The sequence below is a fragment of the Sparus aurata genome, chromosome 2 (assembly GCF_900880675.1).
Source record: "Sparus aurata chromosome 2, fSpaAur1.1, whole genome shotgun sequence".
In the NCBI taxonomy this organism is placed as follows: Eukaryota; Metazoa; Chordata; class Actinopteri; order Spariformes; family Sparidae; genus Sparus; species Sparus aurata.
In genome coordinates this window covers 19,398,925-19,420,745 of record NC_044188.1, presented here as the reverse complement: position 1 = coordinate 19,420,745, position 21,821 = coordinate 19,398,925, and the positions used below count along the sequence as shown (strand labels likewise).

The 21,821-nt window shown below is 41.5% G+C and overlaps 1 protein-coding gene across 1 annotated transcript in view; it reads right to left on the bottom strand.

The window, feature by feature from the left end:
- Window positions 1-21,821, bottom strand: part of pdgfd (platelet derived growth factor d) — a 61,409-nt gene that overhangs the window by 21,130 nt on the left and 18,458 nt on the right. Inside the window, exons 2-3 of the mRNA XM_030438565.1 lie at window positions 5,509-5,698; window positions 3,321-3,498 (exon numbers count right to left, since the gene is read on the bottom strand). Of these exons, the coding sequence (XP_030294425.1) occupies window positions 3,321-3,498; window positions 5,509-5,698 (368 nt within the window). The remainder of the gene's footprint in view (window positions 1-3,320; window positions 3,499-5,508; window positions 5,699-21,821) is intronic.

Below are 21,821 nucleotides of genomic sequence, written 5' to 3'. Positions count from 1 at the left end.
GATTTATGAAATTGTTCTAATTAACAATAGTTTTTATATATATGTTGTAAATATATGCACATATATTGCATTTGCATATGGGCTGATTTTCCCGGGCTTCATGCAAAACTGCATAAACCTCACTTGGGCAAAGCAAGTAGTGGTGATGATCCTGAAGCTGTTTGCATCGGCTAAATATCACCCGTGGAAGAGTAAATGGACACTTAAGCATTTAATAGTTAAGTAGCTATCTACTGTAACAATTGTGCAGAGCCTAACGCAATCACAGATAACTCGCACTGATGAACTACGAGGAAGATAGGTGTTTGGCTTGTCTTTCGACTCCTATTGACAACGCTCCCTCAACACATCAGACAAATGCTATGACATGTTGTTATGTAATATGTCTATTACCAGAGGCACTGAAATTGTTAAAGACTCTTTTCCCTCATGCTCAATGAGATAGAAAGAAAACAAAAAGACAGATTCATTAACACCTTTTCAATATGTGGGTGGAATGTGTTGCAAACCGCCCACCATGATGACTTGAATGTATAGATTTCAATCAGCTTCTAATGGAACCTAAAACAATTCATACTTACCATTTTTGAGATCAAGCACCCACCAATCCATCTAAGACCCATCAAGTGCTTGAGTCTGAAGAGAGAGACCGTCAGCACTACAGTGGTACGAAGCTCCTCTAATTAACAAGCGGCCACTAAAGGTCGTAAAGAGCAGCGACAAATCATTTCTCCTGCATAAAAGTTAACACTGCTGACCGTTTCTGAAACACATGTGATCAGATCTGACAGTGAGTCTGCATGGATCCAATCAGGACTGTAGACCCAAAACATCTGGCAAAGAATGAAACCCTGTCCAGACCTGGCTCCACTTAAGTCCCAGAAGAACTGTGAAGAGCTCCAATCAAAAAAGGCAGAGACTTGATTTGGAGAAACCCGACACATGGATTTGAAACATGGCAGAGGTTTAGTGGTGACAACATGTTTTGCTTTGGTCTTTAATCACTGTCTTCCTCGTACACTTCCATCAACCCTAACGCTGTTTCACTTTCCCTCGTGGTTCTTCTTCTGTCTAGTCAGCCTCAGTTGTATCTCCAAATGCATCCCCCCTTTCCCTCTCTCAGTCTGCCTCTCTCAGCTCAGGTTGTTTTAGTCATTAGCTGACACACCGATACCATCTCAGACACCTGTTCTCTCCTTCCAATGGAGCTTCTCCTCATTCTCCCTCGGCCTCCTTTCCCCTTCGCCGCCGCCTCTCCTCCTCCATCTTATCTGTTCGACAGGTCTGGAGAGAACAAATTAGACCTGCTAAATTAAGCCACACACACAGCTCCCGTCTAGCTGAAGGCAAGCTGTGTGTATGTGTCTCGGTGTGAAAAAGATGGAAAGACAAGAGCGCGCTCAAACACTGGAGCTCTTTGAAAAATGGGTAAAACGGATCAAAATAAGATAAGCCCCAAGAGCTGGATTCTGTTTAAATTGTACTGAGGTGTGATTGTTTGACCAGAGGAGGAATAACAAAGGGTGCGGAGGAAGGGGAGACAGGGAGAAGCAGTGAGAGTCTGAGGGAGAGAGATAAGGGAGTTATAATTTGAGGTACTTCTACTTTGTTGTTATTATTTTGGGTTGAATGAGGTGAGGCTGCTTCCTAGGACTCATCCGGCTCAAAACATACAGTTTATGGTTGTGGGATTTCTCTACTGTCCTTAGACGGCGTGCCAAGAAATTTTTCAGCTGTTATTTTATGTTTTTGTCAATGCTTTGACAGTACATCACATGTATACCTATGTAGGCAGATGGAAAATGTGCCGTGCTTAGTCTACCAGTTCAACCACCTACAGCATGGGAAAGAGACTCAACAATCAACGTTCTTAGATATTGAACTTTGAAAATGCTGCTTACAAATTGATGCATCAATAACAATCCAGTGATATATATATAAAACACTAGACAGTGGTCATTCTGCATTATGGGCACTGTTATTTTTATTTCTCTACCTTTGAAGTGACATTTTCGAAAATGTTTACTCGTAGTTGAGTAATTTAACAATCGTGATATTGTTTCTTCTACTTGAAGCATAAAGCATGATAAATGCTGCGCTGCTTGAGCCTGTACATTTGCAGGAGCTTTGTGATATTGTTATTTAAAAAAAAAGGAAAACACATCAATGAGCCACACCGTTAGAAGCTGGAGATATACTTTTCTGTTGAACCACATATTCCTGATGACAACTGGCCGTCGGATGCAGGATACGTGAGCCAAGTATATCTGTGGCCTTGCACTAAGTGATGATTACTTCATTATGCTGGACATGGACGCTGTATTTCATTTTGACTCGATCCCCCAAACACTATCCTGCTGCCATAAACATTAGCCAGAATACCAAATGTATTACATTCTGCGGCTAAAAACTTTGTCCCCAACAAATGTGCTATTTGCTCCAAAAACAACAATGCCCAGCTGTTTTAGGAAACTGCTTGGCTCATTTTGAATAATGAGCGAATTGCATGGACTAAGAAAGTATCACACACATTGGTTGGTCCTGATCTTTTCCAGAATTTTTGGTGGCGACTGTGGAAAGTGAGGGATCGTCTGCAAACGCAGCATCTCTCTTTTTCTCTCTCCATGTGTCGTACCCTTCTGTGCTCACACCACTTTTTCCCCCCCTCTGATAATAAGCGATGCCACCAGTTCAACCCCGTCTGTGATGCTTTGTCTGTTCCCCTGTCTCTCTCCTCTGCACTCATAAAAGGTGAAGCCAGGGAACATCTTTAAATGCCTCTCTGTCTTTCCACTGCTCTTTCTCTTCCCCCTTCCCCTCTGATTATAGGGTGGGAGAACATCTTCAAAATCAGAGTCCCTTTCTTTCTTCTTTCCTCCCCCTGACAGAATGACAAAGCTAATCTCCTTATCCGTTCCTTTGACAGCCTTTAAAAGAACCCTCTCTCATCATCCCCCCTGCCCTCCCCCTATCCCCCCGTCGTTCCTCTGCTGTCGAGTGGACGCGTCAGAAAAGAACAGTCGGCTAATACATTTTGGCATTTTACCGACATTGCTACCAGAATCCCACCTCTCTTCCTTCCTTTTTTCTCACCCCGTCATCCCATCTCTCTCTTTATATTGCCAAGTGGAAGTAAAAGAGAGGAAGAGGCATTTCACCTGGAGCGTAGCAATGATTCTCGGGCAGAACCCAGTGTGACAAAAGAAATACTACAAAACCTTAAAGTGTGTCCCAAATAACATCCCTTGTGATTCATCATCAGCTGTGTGTGTTTTACAGTGTGTACAGTGTATTTGTCTCAGCAAAAGAGCGCGGCTCACCAGCAGTGAGTAGTAGACTTTGAATCCCGGCTTTGCAACAAAGTAGTCATCAGACTTGAAGGTGACTCTGAGCTTGTTGGTTTTGGAGTTGAGACTAGGCGGTGCCTTTTGCCCACACCAGCGACCCCAGGTTATCGTGCTGGTCTCCGATCGGTCCTCCACTTCAACAAAGTCATACCTGTAGTGAGAGAGATGGAGAGGTGGATGAATTAGTGGGAGGGGAAACGAGTGGATGTCAAATAACTGTGATGTCAAGAAAATAGACGGGGTGGAAAAAAAGCAAAAGCAGTGTTAAACGTGGGTTTTATTTTTGTGGTTTTCATCCTGTGGGGATTTTGGTGACAACAACATTGCACTCACTAATTTACTGTCTTTGGTGATGAATTCAGCGTCATTGCTCAAAAATGAGAGAACAAGAGCAAAATGGCAAAACCCTGACCAAACTCTGTGCTCAGGGTATTCCGATGAAATCTGGGATTATTACAATCTTTTTTGGTATTGAATGTATAAATTCATGTTCTTGATAAAAGCTAAACGAGAAGCTCAATATCACTCTCATGTTCCTAGAGGCTAAATATGAAGCTGGTGGCAGTAGCTGGTAAGCTTGGCTTGACATACAGATGAGAAGGAAACAGCAAGCCTTCACTACAGTTTACAAGATTAAGTAGAAATTGTCTTTCTTTTTTTGCGATCTGGGGTCCCCCATAGTTTCTGAGTGCAACACCACTGTCCCAGATCAGTAACAGTCCGTCAGATGTAATATAGGTGCTAACTAGAAACTAAACTCATTAAGTCATTATAGTGTTACGTGTTGAGAGTCCAAAGTGAGGGATCCCTTGTGTCAAACCAACAGTCCCATACCCAACGAAAAGCTGAAAATCTTTACACTCTTTACTCCAGTTTACACACTCTGGAGCAAGCAAATGTAAATGTATGAAATCATGAATTGTTTATCAAAATAGTTGGCTTTTCATTTGATTTCACACTAATCGATAAAGCGACAGATTTTTTCAGTCCTATAAGCAAGCTTTAGAGTTAGCCCACCGGTAAGAGGATGTTGTTCCTTTTGGACAGAGCCAGGATAGTTATTTTGTCGTTTCCAATTTTTGTGCTAAGCTAAGCTCACAAACTTTTGGCTCCTGCTTCCTATGGAATAGATATTGATATTCTCATCTAACTCTCGGCAAGAGAGCAACAAGCTTAAAAAGTATCTTCTAAATTGTTGAACTTTTCCTTCAGGTAGTTGAGTTCAGTTTTGCACTGCTGGACATGTGCATTCAGCTATCGCTCTGTCTGCAGATACTTTGGTGAGTACATTGTCATTAAACTGATAACAAATGATGGCCTGATGGTCCGTTCAAATGACATTCTTCACATGTAGCTACTTCTGACCATCCTTCACACAGTTTAAGTAGATTGTAAGATCTCGAGATTAGTCAGGTGTAGCGATGAGACAATTAAATGATGCACTCTCAAATCCCCACCCTGCCAAAGTGCTCGACAAGAACTGTTTTGCAGGAAAAGTTTCTTGATAACTTTAATAACATTCCAGCAATCAGTGCTGCGGTCAATTAGTGAGGCCATCAATCAAGCACGCACAAATACACACAGTCAGTGTTACAAAACAGATTGGAAAAAACTGGCAAAGCTACTTCCTCCCTCTTCCCACCTTTTCTAAATCCCTCCTCCCCCCTCTCTTCCTCCCTCTGCTCCCTATTGTCTTTTCTGCAAAGTGCTTACAAAGACGGCTGAGTTGCATATGGGGATTAAAAAGTCTATTTTCTCCCCTCAACCCTCAAGGACAAACTTCTAACGCTTCTTGCCAAGAAAGTAAACTTCAACTATCCATCTCTCCCGCACTGATTCCACCCCCTACACCTTTTTTATATTCTTCTCTCTCACACCCCTTCAATCACAGTTTATTGTTGGTGCGCTAATGTGAATACGTTAGCAAATCATTTCCGCGCACTTCACTCCTGCTGTTTTACGCTCTTTCAACTTAAGACTCCATAAACTTTTCCTTTGCTCTTTGTCACTTCTCTCTCATCATTCACTCTTACTCTCATCTGACTTTCCCCCTTTAAAGCCGCTTGTAATTTATCAACGCTTCCCTTTTTCCTTTTGTTCTCCGAGCTTCCATCCCTCTTCCCTACAATCAGGTAGGTATCTCTGAATCTCATTGTTTTACCTGCACACTCCGTTCTCAGCCTCCTCCAGGCCGAAGTGCCCGTCGAACTCCAGGTGTATGCGGCTCCCCGGTGGCGACAGCAGTTTCCATGACAGCAGCAGATTGCGGGGGTAAGCGCTGGGGTAGCGTGGGCTGTGGACGGCTCCACCAGCCGCCGTTACCGTGACGTTTTCCTCTTTGCGGTAAAAGTCTGTGGTGAGGCGATTGCTGTCTGTTAGTGATTACAACTAATCAGTTAGGTAGTCCAAATGTGAATAAACAAAAGTGAAGCAGCTCGTTCACAAACACACACATCCACGTGCAAAAGCAACAAATGTACAGTATTTTTATGGGTATTGGCACAGATAGACAAAAAGCAGAAAAACATATATGAACAACACAAATACAAATGTGCCATTTCAGTCTGACAATAACATGAACTCAGTGAGGACAGGCACTTTGAATCCAGCTCGTACTTTAAAGCTTTCAGCCTAATATATACAGACATATTTCAACAGAGTGGTTGAACAGCTCTGCAAATATGCTTACTCACCCTCCCAAATATTACATTAGAGGATGATACAACTCTCATATCTTTCCTTTGTAAGAGGCACTGTCACATAATTGCCTCACATATCTGCTCTATCCTAGTAAGGAGGACATACACAAGATCATAGTTTTATGCTCTTTAAATGGCATCGGAACTGCATTTAATTAGCCAAACACATGAACAGCTAAGGTGGAGCAGGTGAACAGTTTTAGGTTCCTGGGCATCAGCATCTAGGAGAACCTATCATGGCCATCACTCATCACTACCCTTGTTTTTTTTTAAAAAGCCCAGTAATGTTCTTCTTCCTACGGAAACTTAGGGCTAGGCTAATTTCTGGAGCCACATAAACCCTGCGGCAATCTGACAAAAGATACAGAAGTGTCCGATGCCGTACCACAGAGACTAGAGAGCACCTTCTTTTCCTCAGGCTCCTGAACTCATCCTAAACACTTATGTGTAAAATTGTTTTACAACCCAGGTGTTGTTATATGAGAAGTAAATGAGGCTTTACCTTTTAACCGAAATGATTAAGTCACAGACAAATGTCATGTTATTACAACAAGGCCTTTCACTGTAAGCTGAATGAGCTTTAGAGGTGCTGGTTGGCAGATTGGTTGGCAGATTTGTTAACCTTAAGACAGAGCCAGGTGAACTGTTTCCCCTCTGTGTCCAGTCTTTATGCTAAGCTACGCTAAGCTGCTGCTTGTTGTAACAAGTTCATATTTACAGACAAAGAGTAGCGTCAATCTTCTCATCTAGCTCTTGCAAAAAACTCAGGCCCTTTGTAGCGCAGTGTAGAATTTGTACAAGCAGTGTGAGAAGAAAACATCTGATGTACAGGTTAACAGAGGAGAGGATGATACAGCTCACCTCTATTATGATTCCGTGGAGCTGAGAGTGAAATTTAAAGAATGAAAGAACATTTTGCTTTCATTTGTGGATAGACGCTTTTAAATACCTGCTCTTGTTTTGAATTGTCTGACCTTTTCACACCCATTAGATTTTAATAATTCTTATGTGCAAGTGGAACATTTAGCCTGACGGTGGTTTGAGAGAAAAGGTCAACGGGTCCACAGAAATATTTAGAATCATCCACTGGCGGTCGTAAATATCGGAACAACAGATGGACAGACCGACATCACTGCTTTTTTTGCCGGAGAAAGATAATAAAACTGTAACTTCCTGGAGTTGACTGGGGAGTCTCACCCCCGGATTGTCAAATACTGACAAGCTGGAGATGAGACCGAACAATCAACTACCTGTGTGTAAATACCACGCAGCATGTCTCGACAGTGAAGGCCATTGCACGGATGTACCGAAACAGCTACAAGTACTGCGTTTATACTGTCTCCTGTTCTGTCAAGCTCAACACAAACACACTTCATTCAATAATAAGACACAATATGATAACATCTACCTGCCTGAGACATCTGAAAACGAAGGAGAAGGATGAGGAATGATATGCTAACTATTATCTGTTTATTAGCTGTAGTGCTTTACCGACGACTATAAACTGTAATGGTGCTTTTTAAAGTCGTGTTTAAAGTCTAATATTTGCTCATCAGTACCGATGAACATCACAATCACGCCCACCGAATAATCAACTCAATCATTAATCTAATTTCATATCGCACAACAAAACTCATTAGTTGTCCCCATCATTTTAATGCTGACTTGCTAGAAATTAGAAAGAAATTCCTCCATACACACACAGAAACACACACACACACACACACACACACACATTGTAAGGTCAGGCTGTGTGCTGAAGCAGGCTGACAGGGTTGTATTTTTTGAGGGGTGTGTGGTTTTTTTGCGAGAGAGAGCTGAATGTATAATCAAGGCACCGCAGCCTGCACCCCTGGGAGATGATGATGAAGCTTTGGCCTTCTCCTCCACCTTCTTCACTGCAAACTTCTCTTAATTCCTCCTCTCCATTTTTCCCTCTCTCTCTCTCTCACTCTCTCTCTCTTTTGCTGTAAGCCGCTCCTCTTTGCTTCAGTCAGTGTTTCTGTCTCATCGGTCACTCAGCGTTCTGCAGGAGCCGCACCCTCTGCCACTTCTGGCCTCAGCAATTAGCACTGTAGCTAGGCGTGCGTGCGCGAACAGATTGGTCGGTGTGTGCGCATGTTGTTGATGTGGTTGGTGAATCATTAAAGTCAGCTGTAAGGAGTAGTGAAGATATTTTCCTTAATGTGCTTGTGTTTCGGCCTATTTGCATGTGTTTCTTTAAGCTGCAGTGCATCAAACTCTCAGGACCACCGTCATTTCTGCTTGTGTGATTCTGTCACTGGGCATGAGTGTGTGTGTGTGTGTTGATGTTGTGTGTGTGTGTTCAAGTCAGTTTGTAATGGGATTCTTCCACTCTGCTGATCAGAAGCCCGACTGTGTTCGTCCATTCAGTCATAAAAGTGCTTAAGTGTCAGGAACTTTCACCCACTAAGGTCACCTGGGAACAGAGATCTTTGTGTGTGTATGTGTGGGTGTACATCTGTGAGCGTGTGTGTTTGTTAGAATTCACATATGTTCATGGGTAAATTTGCGTTCTACATTTTTCTACTCTCCAGTGAAATAAAACATCCACAGGCATTCAGGCAGCTATTCTCTACGTCTGAGCTAAAGTGTAGTTACAAGAACTGTTCATGACCTTGAGTTTCAGTATGGATGCATAACGCTTTTTTGATTTAAAAAGCCCAAGGTCGAGATACACCTGGTAAAAACTACAGGCAGTGTTCCTGGGCAACGTTGTAAATCTCTGTCAAGTTTTCCTCAGCAATGAAAAGATCCTTTCTGTCAGCTTTAGAGAATTACTGCACCACATGTATATACGAGGACACACGACTGTCTTCACCTTCTCCGGGCCAAAAGATAAAATGAGCGGTGACAGGATGCAAGATGAGCAAGTTAACTTTTAATTGTAGGAAAAAGAGCAAAAAAAAAAGGATAAGTGAACTCTGTTGCCCTTCTCCACAAGTTTGTAAGTGAGCTAATGAGTTTCACTAAAAAGTCGTATGATATCATCTTGGCTGTGAAGTCTACATGATATTAAGAAAGGTACCAAGGGATGAAGAGGCCTTTCAAACAATCTGGATTCACTCTGTGTTTCACCGTTCAATCTAATGAAGGATATTTATCAGTTTGAAACAAAACCATCGGAACAGTTTCTAACAGGACTCTTGTTGTGTAGCTGAGCCTGACAGGACCTGCAGGAGGACAATATATAATTTTGTTATTCTTTCTAACATTCTTCAGTTCTTCAGTGTTTTTCCTGTCATTTCTCTCGTATTATAAAGTCCACAAAAACTTCTTCTTTGTACAATTGTTGCCAGTATTGTGTTTCCCAGTGCACAGATAAGCTGGAAAGATTCAAAACTTCAAATGAACTAAGTCGTAAGAAAGCCAACTCTGGCTTAGAGGCTGAACTGCAATCATGCAGACTCTTCTTATGTCTCTATTTAATTTGGGTTGATCTTTTTATATCCATATTTTTGTTTTGTTTCATTTGTTTTGTCCAGGACTCTGAAAACTGATCTATCCTGATGGAAGAGAGACACACCCGACATCTCTAGCATCGAAATATGGATAAATCGTTCCAAATTCTCTGTGGCTTTAGTTGCTTATTTGGCTATGACCGTTCATTTTGTGTGCATGGTTGTGTGTATGAATGTGCCTGTACAGTAACAAGAACTGACATCTGTACATCCATGCACACAAATGTGAGTCTGTGTGTGTGTGTGTGGGTGAGAGCGAGAGACGAACAGTGCCAGAGACAGAAAGCATTAAGAGGAATCAAGATGCTTAAATGAAAAAATATGTAAATTCGCTTTAGCAGAACTTCAGCTTTTTTTGGTTATAGCTTCTGAGTTGCACTGACTGACCATAAATCATGTAGTGATATCAGTGACACTATTGCAAATTCATGCAAATGATAGTCTGATAAAAAAAGAGATTTATGTTAAAGATCCAGTCCAGAGAACTGACAGTCCTGGAAACTGGCAGCTACATTTCATCCGTCTGATTTACAAATGAGTGTAAGGGTATCATACGGGGGAAGAATGAAACGGACACTTCTTGTTTTTTGTATATAATAAGCTTGACAACTTTGAAAACAGAGTTTGATAATAAAGCAAAGCATTCAGCATCTGTCTCTTAGTCCAAATTCTTTAAGAATAGGGTCAACATAAACAAAAAGAATACATCTGACTGTCTAATCTTAATCATTCCATGACTGATATAGGATGATGGACATCCATTAAATTATGAGAGGCTGTTATTACCAGGCTAGACTATCTATATAACGACATGTTCTTCTGGTAAATCGCCTCCATATTTGTGACCAAATAAAGGTTCAGACTCTCTCTTGCCCACTTTCTTCTCCTCTCTCTATTCATCCCTCTAAAATACCACTCGCACTGTCAGCTACACACGTAATTAACATCCAATGAAACCACCATTGTTTATCCAAATCTGTTCTGTAATCTGTAAGCACGAACCATCACTGCTGCTCTAATGCCTGATGTTCCAGCATCTGGTTCGGTCTAACAACTGGAAATGACACTTTTAGTTGTCAGTGCATCAGGCTGACGATGCTTTTCGTGTTTGTTTGTTTTACTTAAGGTGCTCTGTAAGATCATGTGAAACATTAGACCATCCCCGTCTCTCTCAGTTGCCTGCACAAGCCTGTGCACAATTTGTTTAAGTTGCTGCTGGACTGTGGATTTCTTTGTGAAGGACCCCGGGGTCTGATTTTCTGCAATAATCCGAAAGATGTGACTCTTCTAAGAGAGAGGAACAGTAGCTGACTTTAGTTTAGAAAGGGAGTCCGCTAATGTAAACTAACGGCCGCATTCCAGCACAACACAAAAATTCCACAGAGCCCCTTTGAGGTATTTTTTAGGCGAAATGCTGTTTTATTGTGTATTTCTTTTCAACTTTTTTTATTGAAAAGTTGTAACTGTAATGCATTTCTGGGCAGCACATGTACCACTCAATTGAAAGCAGGTGGGAATGATTAAAGTTTTACAGGCTCTGCTTGAGCGACTTGTAATAGTTGGGAATCTTTGGAGGAGCAGGACAGTGAAGAATTGAACAGTCCCAGATATCTCTCTACATGACTAATTCTAGTCTTCATGTTCTGTCAACCTTTCCTATGATTGTGTGCAACATAACATCATAGCTCCTAAGACCAGCTAGTGCATCAAGAACACACAACTAGAGAATCAGCCTCTTTAAATCATAGATAACATGTGCTCCAAAGCAGTCACATAACACTTGTCTCTACTGAACTTGACAGAAAGTTAGAGTTCTGCAAACTCAGGAAATCAGATGATGTCAGAAGTGCTGATAATATCACTGACAGTCTCTCAGTGACTCACACCTCTGAGTTTAAACACACACCTACACATGCACACACACACACATGCATGCACACAGACACACGTAATGTCTGACACTGGCAATTAAGCTCTCAGTCTCCCGATTCCGACACCTAAATAACCGTGACAATTATGCTGCGTGACTGTGTGATTTGTGTGCGTGGGATCTATTAAGAGTGTGTTTGTGGATGTGCCAGTGTTCCAAGAAAAAAAAAAAGTTCTTGATTGTGCGTGTGCGCGTGCATTCGCGTGGATTGTGTGTGTGTGGGTAAGTTCACACTAATCAAACTTGGCTCTCCCACCTCCCAGTGCCAGGGTGTGATGTTCTTCGTGCCTCTGAGATCTATTTCTGATCCGAGTGCCAATCACACTCTGATCACCCAGCAACCGGCGTGCATCACACACCAAAGAATAGCTCTGTGGGGTGAGTACTGAAGTAGCGAGAAAAAAGAACTGATGATGTAGACGCTTAATTAAAAGTGTATTCTGGTTAAGACACAGGTGTGCAGATACTCGCTTAATATTAACTGACACCCTCCTCTTTTTTAATTCAAGTCTCTATTCTGTGCAAACTATTTTTCTTGAGTGACAGTTTGCATATGATACATTCTCACTCTCTCCCACAGGACATTACCTATAACAAGGCAACCCCATTTCCTACATCTGCCACCCCCATGTCGAACACATCCTGTCTGACTTTCATCTTCTCAAAATGAATTCTCATAAGCCCCAACAGGAGCTAACAGGACACACATAATGCATTCACTCTCAGCTGTGGAAAAACTCCCCAGAGAAATGTGATGCTGCTGCTCTCAATTCTTGGTGGCATTCCCAGTTTCTGTCTAAAAAAATAGGTGTTTTACACAGTTATGGATTGCGATCTGAGGGGCTTTGAGATTATGAGATTATTAAAAATAAAAGAGCGTCCTATTTGCAGGAATAGTTCAACATTTTGGAAGATATGCTTATATGCTTTCTGGTGGAGACTTAGATGGGAAGATTGATACCACTTTCAAATTTGAGTGTTCAGTGAAAGTTTACTATCAGCTGCCGGTTGGATTGACCAGGTGAGCCACATGTGGAGGAAGCTTGTTGATAATGAGGTAGCCAATCAAAAACATTCTGCATGGCATGACATTGCAACAACCAGTGCACCTACAACGGCATAAGTAGGTAAGTAAGTAAGCCTTCAGAAGGAGAGGTCGCATCCTAATCAGTGCAACGTAATACCTTAGTTTCCTTGTCTACAGAGCATGTGTGATCGACAGTGGACAGGAAGGGAAGAGAGATGGCAGATTGTCACCTGGTTAATTGATCCCGAATGGCCTCGTTCTTGCAGACGGATTAAAAAACATGACAGCAGCCTATCAAATTCTTAAATGGGCTGCCAAATATACATGGCTGGATGTTAATATACCTCAGCTGCTGGATAAGTAAACTGTACGTGTGGAAAACACTGGAGAGACACAGCTAGCCTGGCTCTGTCCAAAGACTGTAAATCAGCTAACAAACGTATCTAAAGCTCACCAGTTAACATGTCAGTGTCTCTCTTTGGTTTCCATGTCTGTACGAACACCAAAAAGTCAAATTGACTTTTACCGAGGGCTACATACTGTATGTTGCAGACTTTTACTTGATTGGGAGCAGGAACTGCATACAGTGTCTGTTGTTGCCTGGCAACTGAAAACAAATAAGTGATTTTCCCTAAAAAATGGTGAACTTTTACTATAAATATTAGGGCAAAGGGAAGTTTTAAGCACACAGAAAGTGCATTGACAACAGGGAGTACTTTAATAAAGACCAATCTGTTTGAATGTGAAAGAATGCGAAAAATAGGTTTCTGAAAAACATGCCAAGGGAAAGGCTAATAAAACAGTCATGCTACCTTGTAGATTTTATTAAGCATCAGATTACTTTGGCCAACTTCATTCATTATTTTTGGACTCTAACTGGCTCATGGTCTAAAGGCTGAATGTTTGTAAGGATGACACGAGCCAATTTGGCCTTAGCATGAAAGAATCCATCGATTTTCCTTTATCATTATCATCATCATTATTATTATTATTATAATTATTGTACACTAATTTGCTGTCATGTCCAGTTATCTGCTGAATTGTTTGTTCATCTGTGTTTAGCAGCAGAGTGTAAAACATTGGCCATTAGCAGCAAAAACTGCTGGTAAACATCATGGGAGCATGTGTGTTCTTGTGATTGTGTTTGGATATAAATGTGTGTGTTCATGTCATTGATGGTTTATAAGTGTGGACAGTGTGTGCACATCTGTTCCTCACTACATATGGGTCTGTGTTTGTGTGTGTGTGAGTATGTACAGTATGTGTGTATTGGTTGTTGATGCGGGAACTGTACTTGTGCCCTCAGAGTATTTGCACCCATGAGAAATAACCAAAGCCCTCTCCATCTGGCTAAATGTGAGCTCAAGGCCTGTGTGTGTGTGTGTGTGTGTGTGTGTGTATGTGCGTGCGTGCGTGTGTGTGTGTGTTTGTGTGTGTGTGTGCCTGTGCCTGTGTGTACTGCTTATCAAAGCCTGTGCTAGCTCCACTGTTTTGCCACTCTCTCATGACAAATCAGCTTTAAATATTCTCCCTTGTTTCTCAGTCACGCCCACAAGCATAGAGGCATAAAAAAGACACACACACACACATACACACACAGAGACCCTGGAGGTGAACACTGCATGCCGAGGGGTGTCAGCTTTGGTCAGCATCGTCTCTCAACCCGCATTTCTCCTCCTTTCTCTTGCTCACTTCCTCTGCTCCCTCCATCCTGCAGCATCTTCTCCACCTCTGTTTCTCTGCTCTAAGTTTCCTTCTCCAACAGACACTTGATTTACCTTCTCACATTTTGACATATTTCACGCCTTAAGCACCCCTGAGGTGTGACTAAGATTTAACTTGGTCCCCGATGTGTGAAATATTAGTTGAAAAACGGTCAAAAAACATCACTTACGTCACCACTGTATCTCTCTTCTACTGTCTTATATCTTCCCCTTTTTTCTTCCAGATTATCATCTTGCTGCAGCCCCACCTTTGCTGCTAAAACCAATTAACTTCCGTCACTTTCTTCTATGCAAAGAGAATACATGTTTTTAAAGTCGGTGTAAAAGTGTGGGGAATTGGGAGGCTGGAGAGGAGCGATGGCAGGTTGAGGAAAGCAGAATATAGAAAAGGATAGACTGGAGGGACCTAACTAACAAAATGATGATCAGGAAGGGAATATGCATGTTTCAAGGATGTGGGAGTGTCTGGTGCATTAGGCAGGCCACACAGGCATTCATCTGAGAGCAACATACATGGCAAGGCAGCTGGGGTGTACATATATATGAATTATAGAGGACAAGCATGCCTATATAATTATAGAAAGGAACACACTTCATGCATCATGTCCTCTCAGTTGGACACAACAGAGCTGCTGCCTTAGCGCGGCAACCACAGAGCTGTGGTCAGAAAAATGGCACACGATAACATGAACATGGATTTTCATCTGAGGTATTTTAAAAATTGTGTTCAATTGCCTAAAGCATAAGAAATATAAGAAAAAATAAATACAATATTTGTAGCCTTTCCTAAAAAAATAGTGGACAAGGTTCAAACAACAGAAAAATAACTACAGTTACCTGTGATAAAAGAAAATCAGTCAGTTATAAAAGCTAAATTATGACTATTAGGGGTGTGACCACTTTGAGTGACAGCGAGCCGCGACCTGTCTGCTCAGCTTTATCACAGATAATTCCATTCACAGATCTTTACCTTGTCCACGTTTGTCTTGATGCCTTTTGGAGACTTTTTTGTGCAAATATCAGGCAAACAACAGGGCTTGCTGTGCAGTAAATTGTATTAACAGACTGGCGTGAAGGGACAGATGCCGGTGTTTTGGATTAACGAGCGACCGCGTTTGCATTGACTGGCAGACAGCTGGTGGAGCCGGAGGAGACAGCTGTGGGCAGAGCCGAAAGCTTCTAGAGAAATGAACACCTGTAGTCGAAGAGACAGACTTTGATTTTTTAAACTTTGGGAATTTAAAGAGTGGATTTATGTTCACTCCCGCCTGTCCTAATGAGCTGCGAGGTGCTGCAATCCACTGTGATGTAACGTTACTGTAATTCTTTCTTATTCGACTGCTGAAGCGAGGGGAGCTGACGGGCGAAAGAAAAGACACTAACAGAAAGTAACACAGTATTTAGTGAGTGACATTTCTGCATCCTGGCATAATCTCTCAAAAGAGAGATGACATGCATCTAATTTTTACCCCACCTCTGTCAGTTGCACAACAGTGCTCTGAAAGAAACTGAACATTATCATTTCAACTTTTTCAAACAGAGATTTTTGTCCATGCTGGTTGGCTGAGTGCAGCTCATTCCACCTCTTTGAGCCCATTAAGCTAAATTGTCGCCATCAACAGGTGTTGAGTCATAGACGCCTGAGAGGCTCTAGTGGATACTAATGCTAATCAAAGGCCCAAAAGGACCATTGAGACTTCCCAGTGAAGATGTAAGGACCGGCTAAAAAGCTCCAGCACCTGGGGAAATGTTCAAATGCATTGTGAGTCACAGCTTTCCAGTGATGTCTCTCTTCTTTGTTTTTTTGCCTTTGAAACAGATGACAAAAGTGAGATAATGATGAATTTGCACAAATCGACGGCGCACATCACAATAAAGCCAGTGACACCCTCACACAGACATTCATTTAAAATTTGGATGCACACAAAGCAGTTATCATCTTTGCTTATTTATGAGTGTTACAGTGCTTGATGTGTTGAGGCATTTCTGGGTTTTGTGGACTTTCCTTGTCCTTTTCACAGCACAGTAGCTGTGGCGATGTTTCCATCTCTGCCTTTTCCCGCTGCTGTTGGGCCTTCTTTCTTTATCTTTTCTCTTTTAACATTTATTTTGCTTCCCCGTTCTTCTTTCTCCTTCTCTACCTCACTCAATCACTGTCTCCCTGCGTTTCTCTCTCATCCATCCCACTGTCCTTCGTCTCTGCTCTGTCTCATTCTTGATTCTCAACCTCTCTTCACCTTCATTTTGTCTTCCTCTGTATTTGTTGTCTGTCTGCTCCCACTCTTACTTCTCCACTCTGAGTCTTTTTGAAGGGACCGAGTGAACTTGGTAAACTGTGTTTCAGTCTGTGGCTGTTTGTCTAACCTCCTCTGTCCGTGTCACAGGACATGCCTTTGTGTCTGCTTCAAAGGAATATGCACACACACACACTGACACACACACACACGCACACACACACACACACACACGCACACACACACACACACACACACACACACCTACACACACACACATGCACTCACACGCAAACTCTTCCAAATCCTTAAACAGAGGTATGTGCTCACCCAAAGCCCCACATAGCACACACACAAGCTTTTTCAGAGACCGTCTGAAATGCTGACGGTCACTGAAAACATCCATTCCCCCCCACACATGGGAGAAATTAGTGGACTGATGTCTACCTAATATTTTCTGTAGGTTGACTGCAAGAGAAAACGTGTCTGTGTGTGTGGATATTGCCCTTTATATACTGAGCGCGGGGTTGTATTTGCTTGTGGAAAGACTAATATGCGTGCATGAAAGCTTTTGTATGCGGAGGATTTCAGTTGAGAGTGTGAGTCATCAATATCTATACAGTTTTGTCACCGAAGACACTGAGGTACCGGTATTTTCCATAGCCCAGGCACCCAAGATATTTCTGAGCAGATGTTTGAAGCTTCAACGGTTAGACAAGGTAGATGATTGAAAATGGATGGAAAAAGTGAGAAAAAAAAGAAAAAAGAAAAAAATAATAATCCAGATTTGTTGTGCGAGGAGATCTATGTACGGTCTACGCATGGTTAAGTTTGCATTCTACTTGAAAAGTGCGAGCTTGCTATTGTAAGCACGTTATGTTTGTCCCATATTATACTTAGGAGGAGGGTTTGGCTAATGTTAGCTATCTCTCTTTCATGTCCATTTGTGTTGACAGCACAGACTAATAAAATTCACAATAACAAATAGTCTTGTAACCTCAATGCTCCAAATGTCACCTGGTCACTCGAATGACAAAACTGGTCCACCTTAAAGTGGCACTATGTAGTTTTCAAACTAAATAATGAGGTATAATACAAACTCAGAAGTATTTATTTTTTCCATAACTGAATAAACAAGCTGTTCTCAGAGGCAAATAAGTTCCTCAGAACACTGTTTGAAGCTAGAAATATGGCAGGGTTGGCTAAATATAAACAAAGTAAAACAGTATGAAATTATGCTGTCCTTTAAGGTCAGTTTGTCTATTCAGTTTGTTTCAGCATAAAAAAAAACAGTTAATCTATCTTTTGGTAAAAATGTCCTTCCCAAAACTACACAGTGCACCTTCAATGTGTAAGGTTCAGAAGTATCGAAGTAAAGAACTAAAATAGAACCAAAAGTGTCAACTTTTTCTATTTTTTCCCCCGTGGTGTTTCGAAGTGGTATTATTTTTGGCACCGCTGTTGCAGAGACAACTAAACTGTTTGCTTAGAAACACAAATAAGAACAACTCAGGACAAATAGTCAATCACTTGCTCTATAATGGAAATGGATCTCCTTTCTTTTTCCAGCTGACCGCCTGCCAGGTGGTGGACAAAATTGTATAGCGAAGTTTATGAACCACTGTAACACCCAATGGCTTCATTATTCTACACCCATTACAATGTGCAATCAAAATTTACTTCATAATGATTCATTGAAGCAGAAAACTTGTATATTGCCAGTTTAAGTGAGCTTGATTAGCGATGTCGTCACTATCTCCACGGCTAACACCATCACTTGGATAATCACGTTGTAGCCCTCTGAATTGGAATCGAAAAAAAAATATATATATATATATATATATATTTATAATGGAAGGGGTTTTATGTGTTTTACTTTAAATGTGGTATTATCCTTTGTGGTGGTAACCAACAGCATAAAATTATTTTCTTTTGCCCTTTCACCCTGCACACACAAACAATTGTCACACACTTGCTTTAAAATCACATTAAAGACCATGTAAGGGGTTTCAAATAAATTCAACCACACATTATGGACATGTTTTACAAGGAAAAGGAAAATCAGTGTCAAATCCAAGTTGAAATCTGTGTGAATGGAAAAAGGGACAGAGCTCTGGTATTGTTTCTACATGCTAATCTCTTTACTGCACTGAGCTAACATCTCTACATCCTCCTTGTCTTGTGCCAGTCCACTTAGCATTGCTCCCATCCTCTGCGGTGATGTGTTCCTGTTTAACACCTTGGCTAAGCATGCTGAATAATGCAGCGGGGACCAACACTCGCTGACTCAGCAGCGAGGACAGGTCAGTGGAGACAAGGTGGCTGAACAGCTCCCACAGCCATGACACACAAATGCAGAGGTGGTAAACACACACATGCAGATGCAGGGGTGCTTGGTAGCCAACATATACATATTCATGGACACACACATTGACAGGAGATGCTTAAAGTGAGGAGCACATACAGTATATAGGTGCAGGGACGAGAAAGGAAAAAACAGAAAAGAGACATACAGGTTGAGAGAAACCCAACAGTACAAAATGGCATTAAGCTCTCTGGGCATGAGATGGGGATGAAATGCATGCACACATTTGCTTTCATATCAATGCATTATGGCACACCAATAAGGTACAATAGATTCTAATGTATATATTGGTCACTTTATTCACATTTGTCTGCTTTACTAAACAGCTTTAATAAGCATAATCGGTGAAACATTTATGGAGGCAATAACATCGTTTTAAGACTGTGTCAGGGTTTATTTTTGGATTTAGAATATATCCAAAAAGTATCCAGAAAGTAAGTCATTTGAAAGTATATGAGTATTTCCTATGCAGGACCCCAGACTCCAACTGTTTATTCGCAATTTGCTACCATTTTTGGAGACACTGCGACTGAATTTTAGAATTAGGAGCACCAGTGCGAATTGCAAATATGTCCTCCATGATTTGTTTTTTTGAAATCATATCTCACGCTGTATCACTGTTATTTTACATCAAACCACCTTGCTCAGCATGACCTTCCATCCACTACCTCTGGTTGGCTACACCCCGCCCTTTAAGTAATGCACAAGTGCAACTTTCCCCAAAGATTGAACAGAAGCGGGATGTCTCACTATGTAGCTAAAACAGAGCGTTCAAGACACAGTGTGAAAAGGGATGCTGCAGCACTGCACCATTTGAGAAAAATAATGTGTTTTTTGAAAAATTAAAGTATGTAAACCTATTCTACTAGGACCCCCCCAAAAAGTACAAACCAGAAAATTAGCACAACATGACCTCTTTAAAGCAACACTTTTTCCTTAAAAAAGGAAACAGAACATTGTTATTTCTGTAAATGTTCTGTTTGTTGCCAATGGATGTATCAGTAATAGAATAAAGATGGAATTACGTTTCACATTGCATGTCGACTTTGGTGGTGCTTCTAAATTTTGAGCTGAAAATTTAAAGCACAGACAACTGATGCTAAAATGTTCATCTTGAGCCTTGCATTCAGATAAATTCTTGATGCACGTTTTTATCAAAACCCTACGTTAACCATATATTAACATCTAGTCTGGTCACAGATGCTCACATATGCTTAATGAAATGTATTCATAAGGATAATGAACAAAAATGCAGCAGAACAGCAAACACCTATACAACCTCAGTCAGTCACAGAAATGTAAACATTAATTCAGAACTGATGCAGTCTTACACATGCACACAAGCTGCGTCATGCACATTCATGGTTAACATCCACATCCGCAGATAAAGTGTTGCCCAAAACAGAAGGATGAGGACGAGTCAAAGGACAACATCTGTCAGAGAGCTCCAACCCGCTGAATGCGGAGGAAGAAAAACACATTTCAGGAGAAAACTGAGAGGAGAGAGGGATGAGTAAAAGAGAGACAGAGAGGACGTGGAGAGAAAAGGGTAAAGAATCTGGGGAAAGGAGTGATAGATCAGACAGAAATCCATGAAAGAGGATGGGCGTGCGAACCCAGCTCAAGTTGTAGCGACAGATTGTGAGGAGGTTTGGAGGGTGGGGCAGGATAGAGCGAAGCAAAGGATGAGGGATGAGAGGGGCTTGTCCCTGTGTAACCTCCTACACTGTGATGGAGTGTATTTACCAACACTTCATCAGCAATATCCTCCCTCGATGTGTGTGTGTGTGTATGTATGTGTGTGGCTTCACGCACAGTGATGCATTATCTTCCATGCTATCTCTTTGTTACTGTACTTCATAAAAATGTGAAATTGGAAGGTTCCAAACAACGGATCACTGCTGCTGTAAGTCACACAGAGGGTGAATTTCTGTTTGGCTTAAGATTGGATAGAGGGCCAGGCCTTTGTTACACTTGTCACGTAACTAGAATGCTAAGGGGATCATCAGATACTTCTGATGTCTGTCGCTCAAAGTGGCAAATGTAAATAATGGCGGCTTAGGTACAATCACACCACATGCATTCCATGGATTTCTTGTGCTTCCTCTCCTCTGTGTGTGTGTGCGTACGTTTGAGTGCGTCTGTTTCGACATTAAGGGCTAATGTGATAATGTGTATGTGTTTGTGAGAGAGAGCAAAGTGTGTGTGTGTGTGTGTGTGCGTGTGTGTGTGTGTGTGTGTGTGTGTGTGTGTTTGTAAGGCTTGTTAGAGTAGCAGTTGGCTCCTGCTGACAGCTACTGCAGTCTGAACAGCAGGGCTGACGAGGACAATCAATTAGCCCTGCACACACACACACGCATACACAAACACGTTATATTCACATAAATATATGCACTGAATCTAATACATATACAGCCATATACAGCTCATGCAGTTACAATATAATAAACATCTAATGTCATAACAGTGCACAAATTAGGTTGCTTTTTTATCTCCTTGGCTTTATGTTTAGGGTTGGAAATCAAAAACAAGAACCACTGACGACAGGTTCTGAAATGTCTGATCCATTAGAATCACATTCCTCCAAGCTACTGATTTCCCTTTATCAATGCCTGCATGTTTTTTTCTGGTAGTTGCGCATCACAAACCAATGATGTAACAATCCAGTCGGCAAAACCGATTTATTGAAGCTTTACATTTCTTTATGTTTAAATATGAATTTTTCACACCATCACCACCCCCTCCACCTCCTAATATGTGTATCTTTATTAAACTTTAGCAGCAAACATTTTAACCCAGTGACTGGGCTGCAACATCAAAAACTCGTGTCCACGCTGCTGGAAACTTTCAACAAGAAGTTGTGGCGGGCGGGGAGAAATGGTTTAATGAGTGGCTTCATTTCACAAACAATGATGAGAGCACTGCCACTTATGATGTTTGTAGAATGAGAATTTGATGTAAGGGTGAACACTAGCAATACGACGCTGAAACATCGGCCTTAAATTCTAGAAAT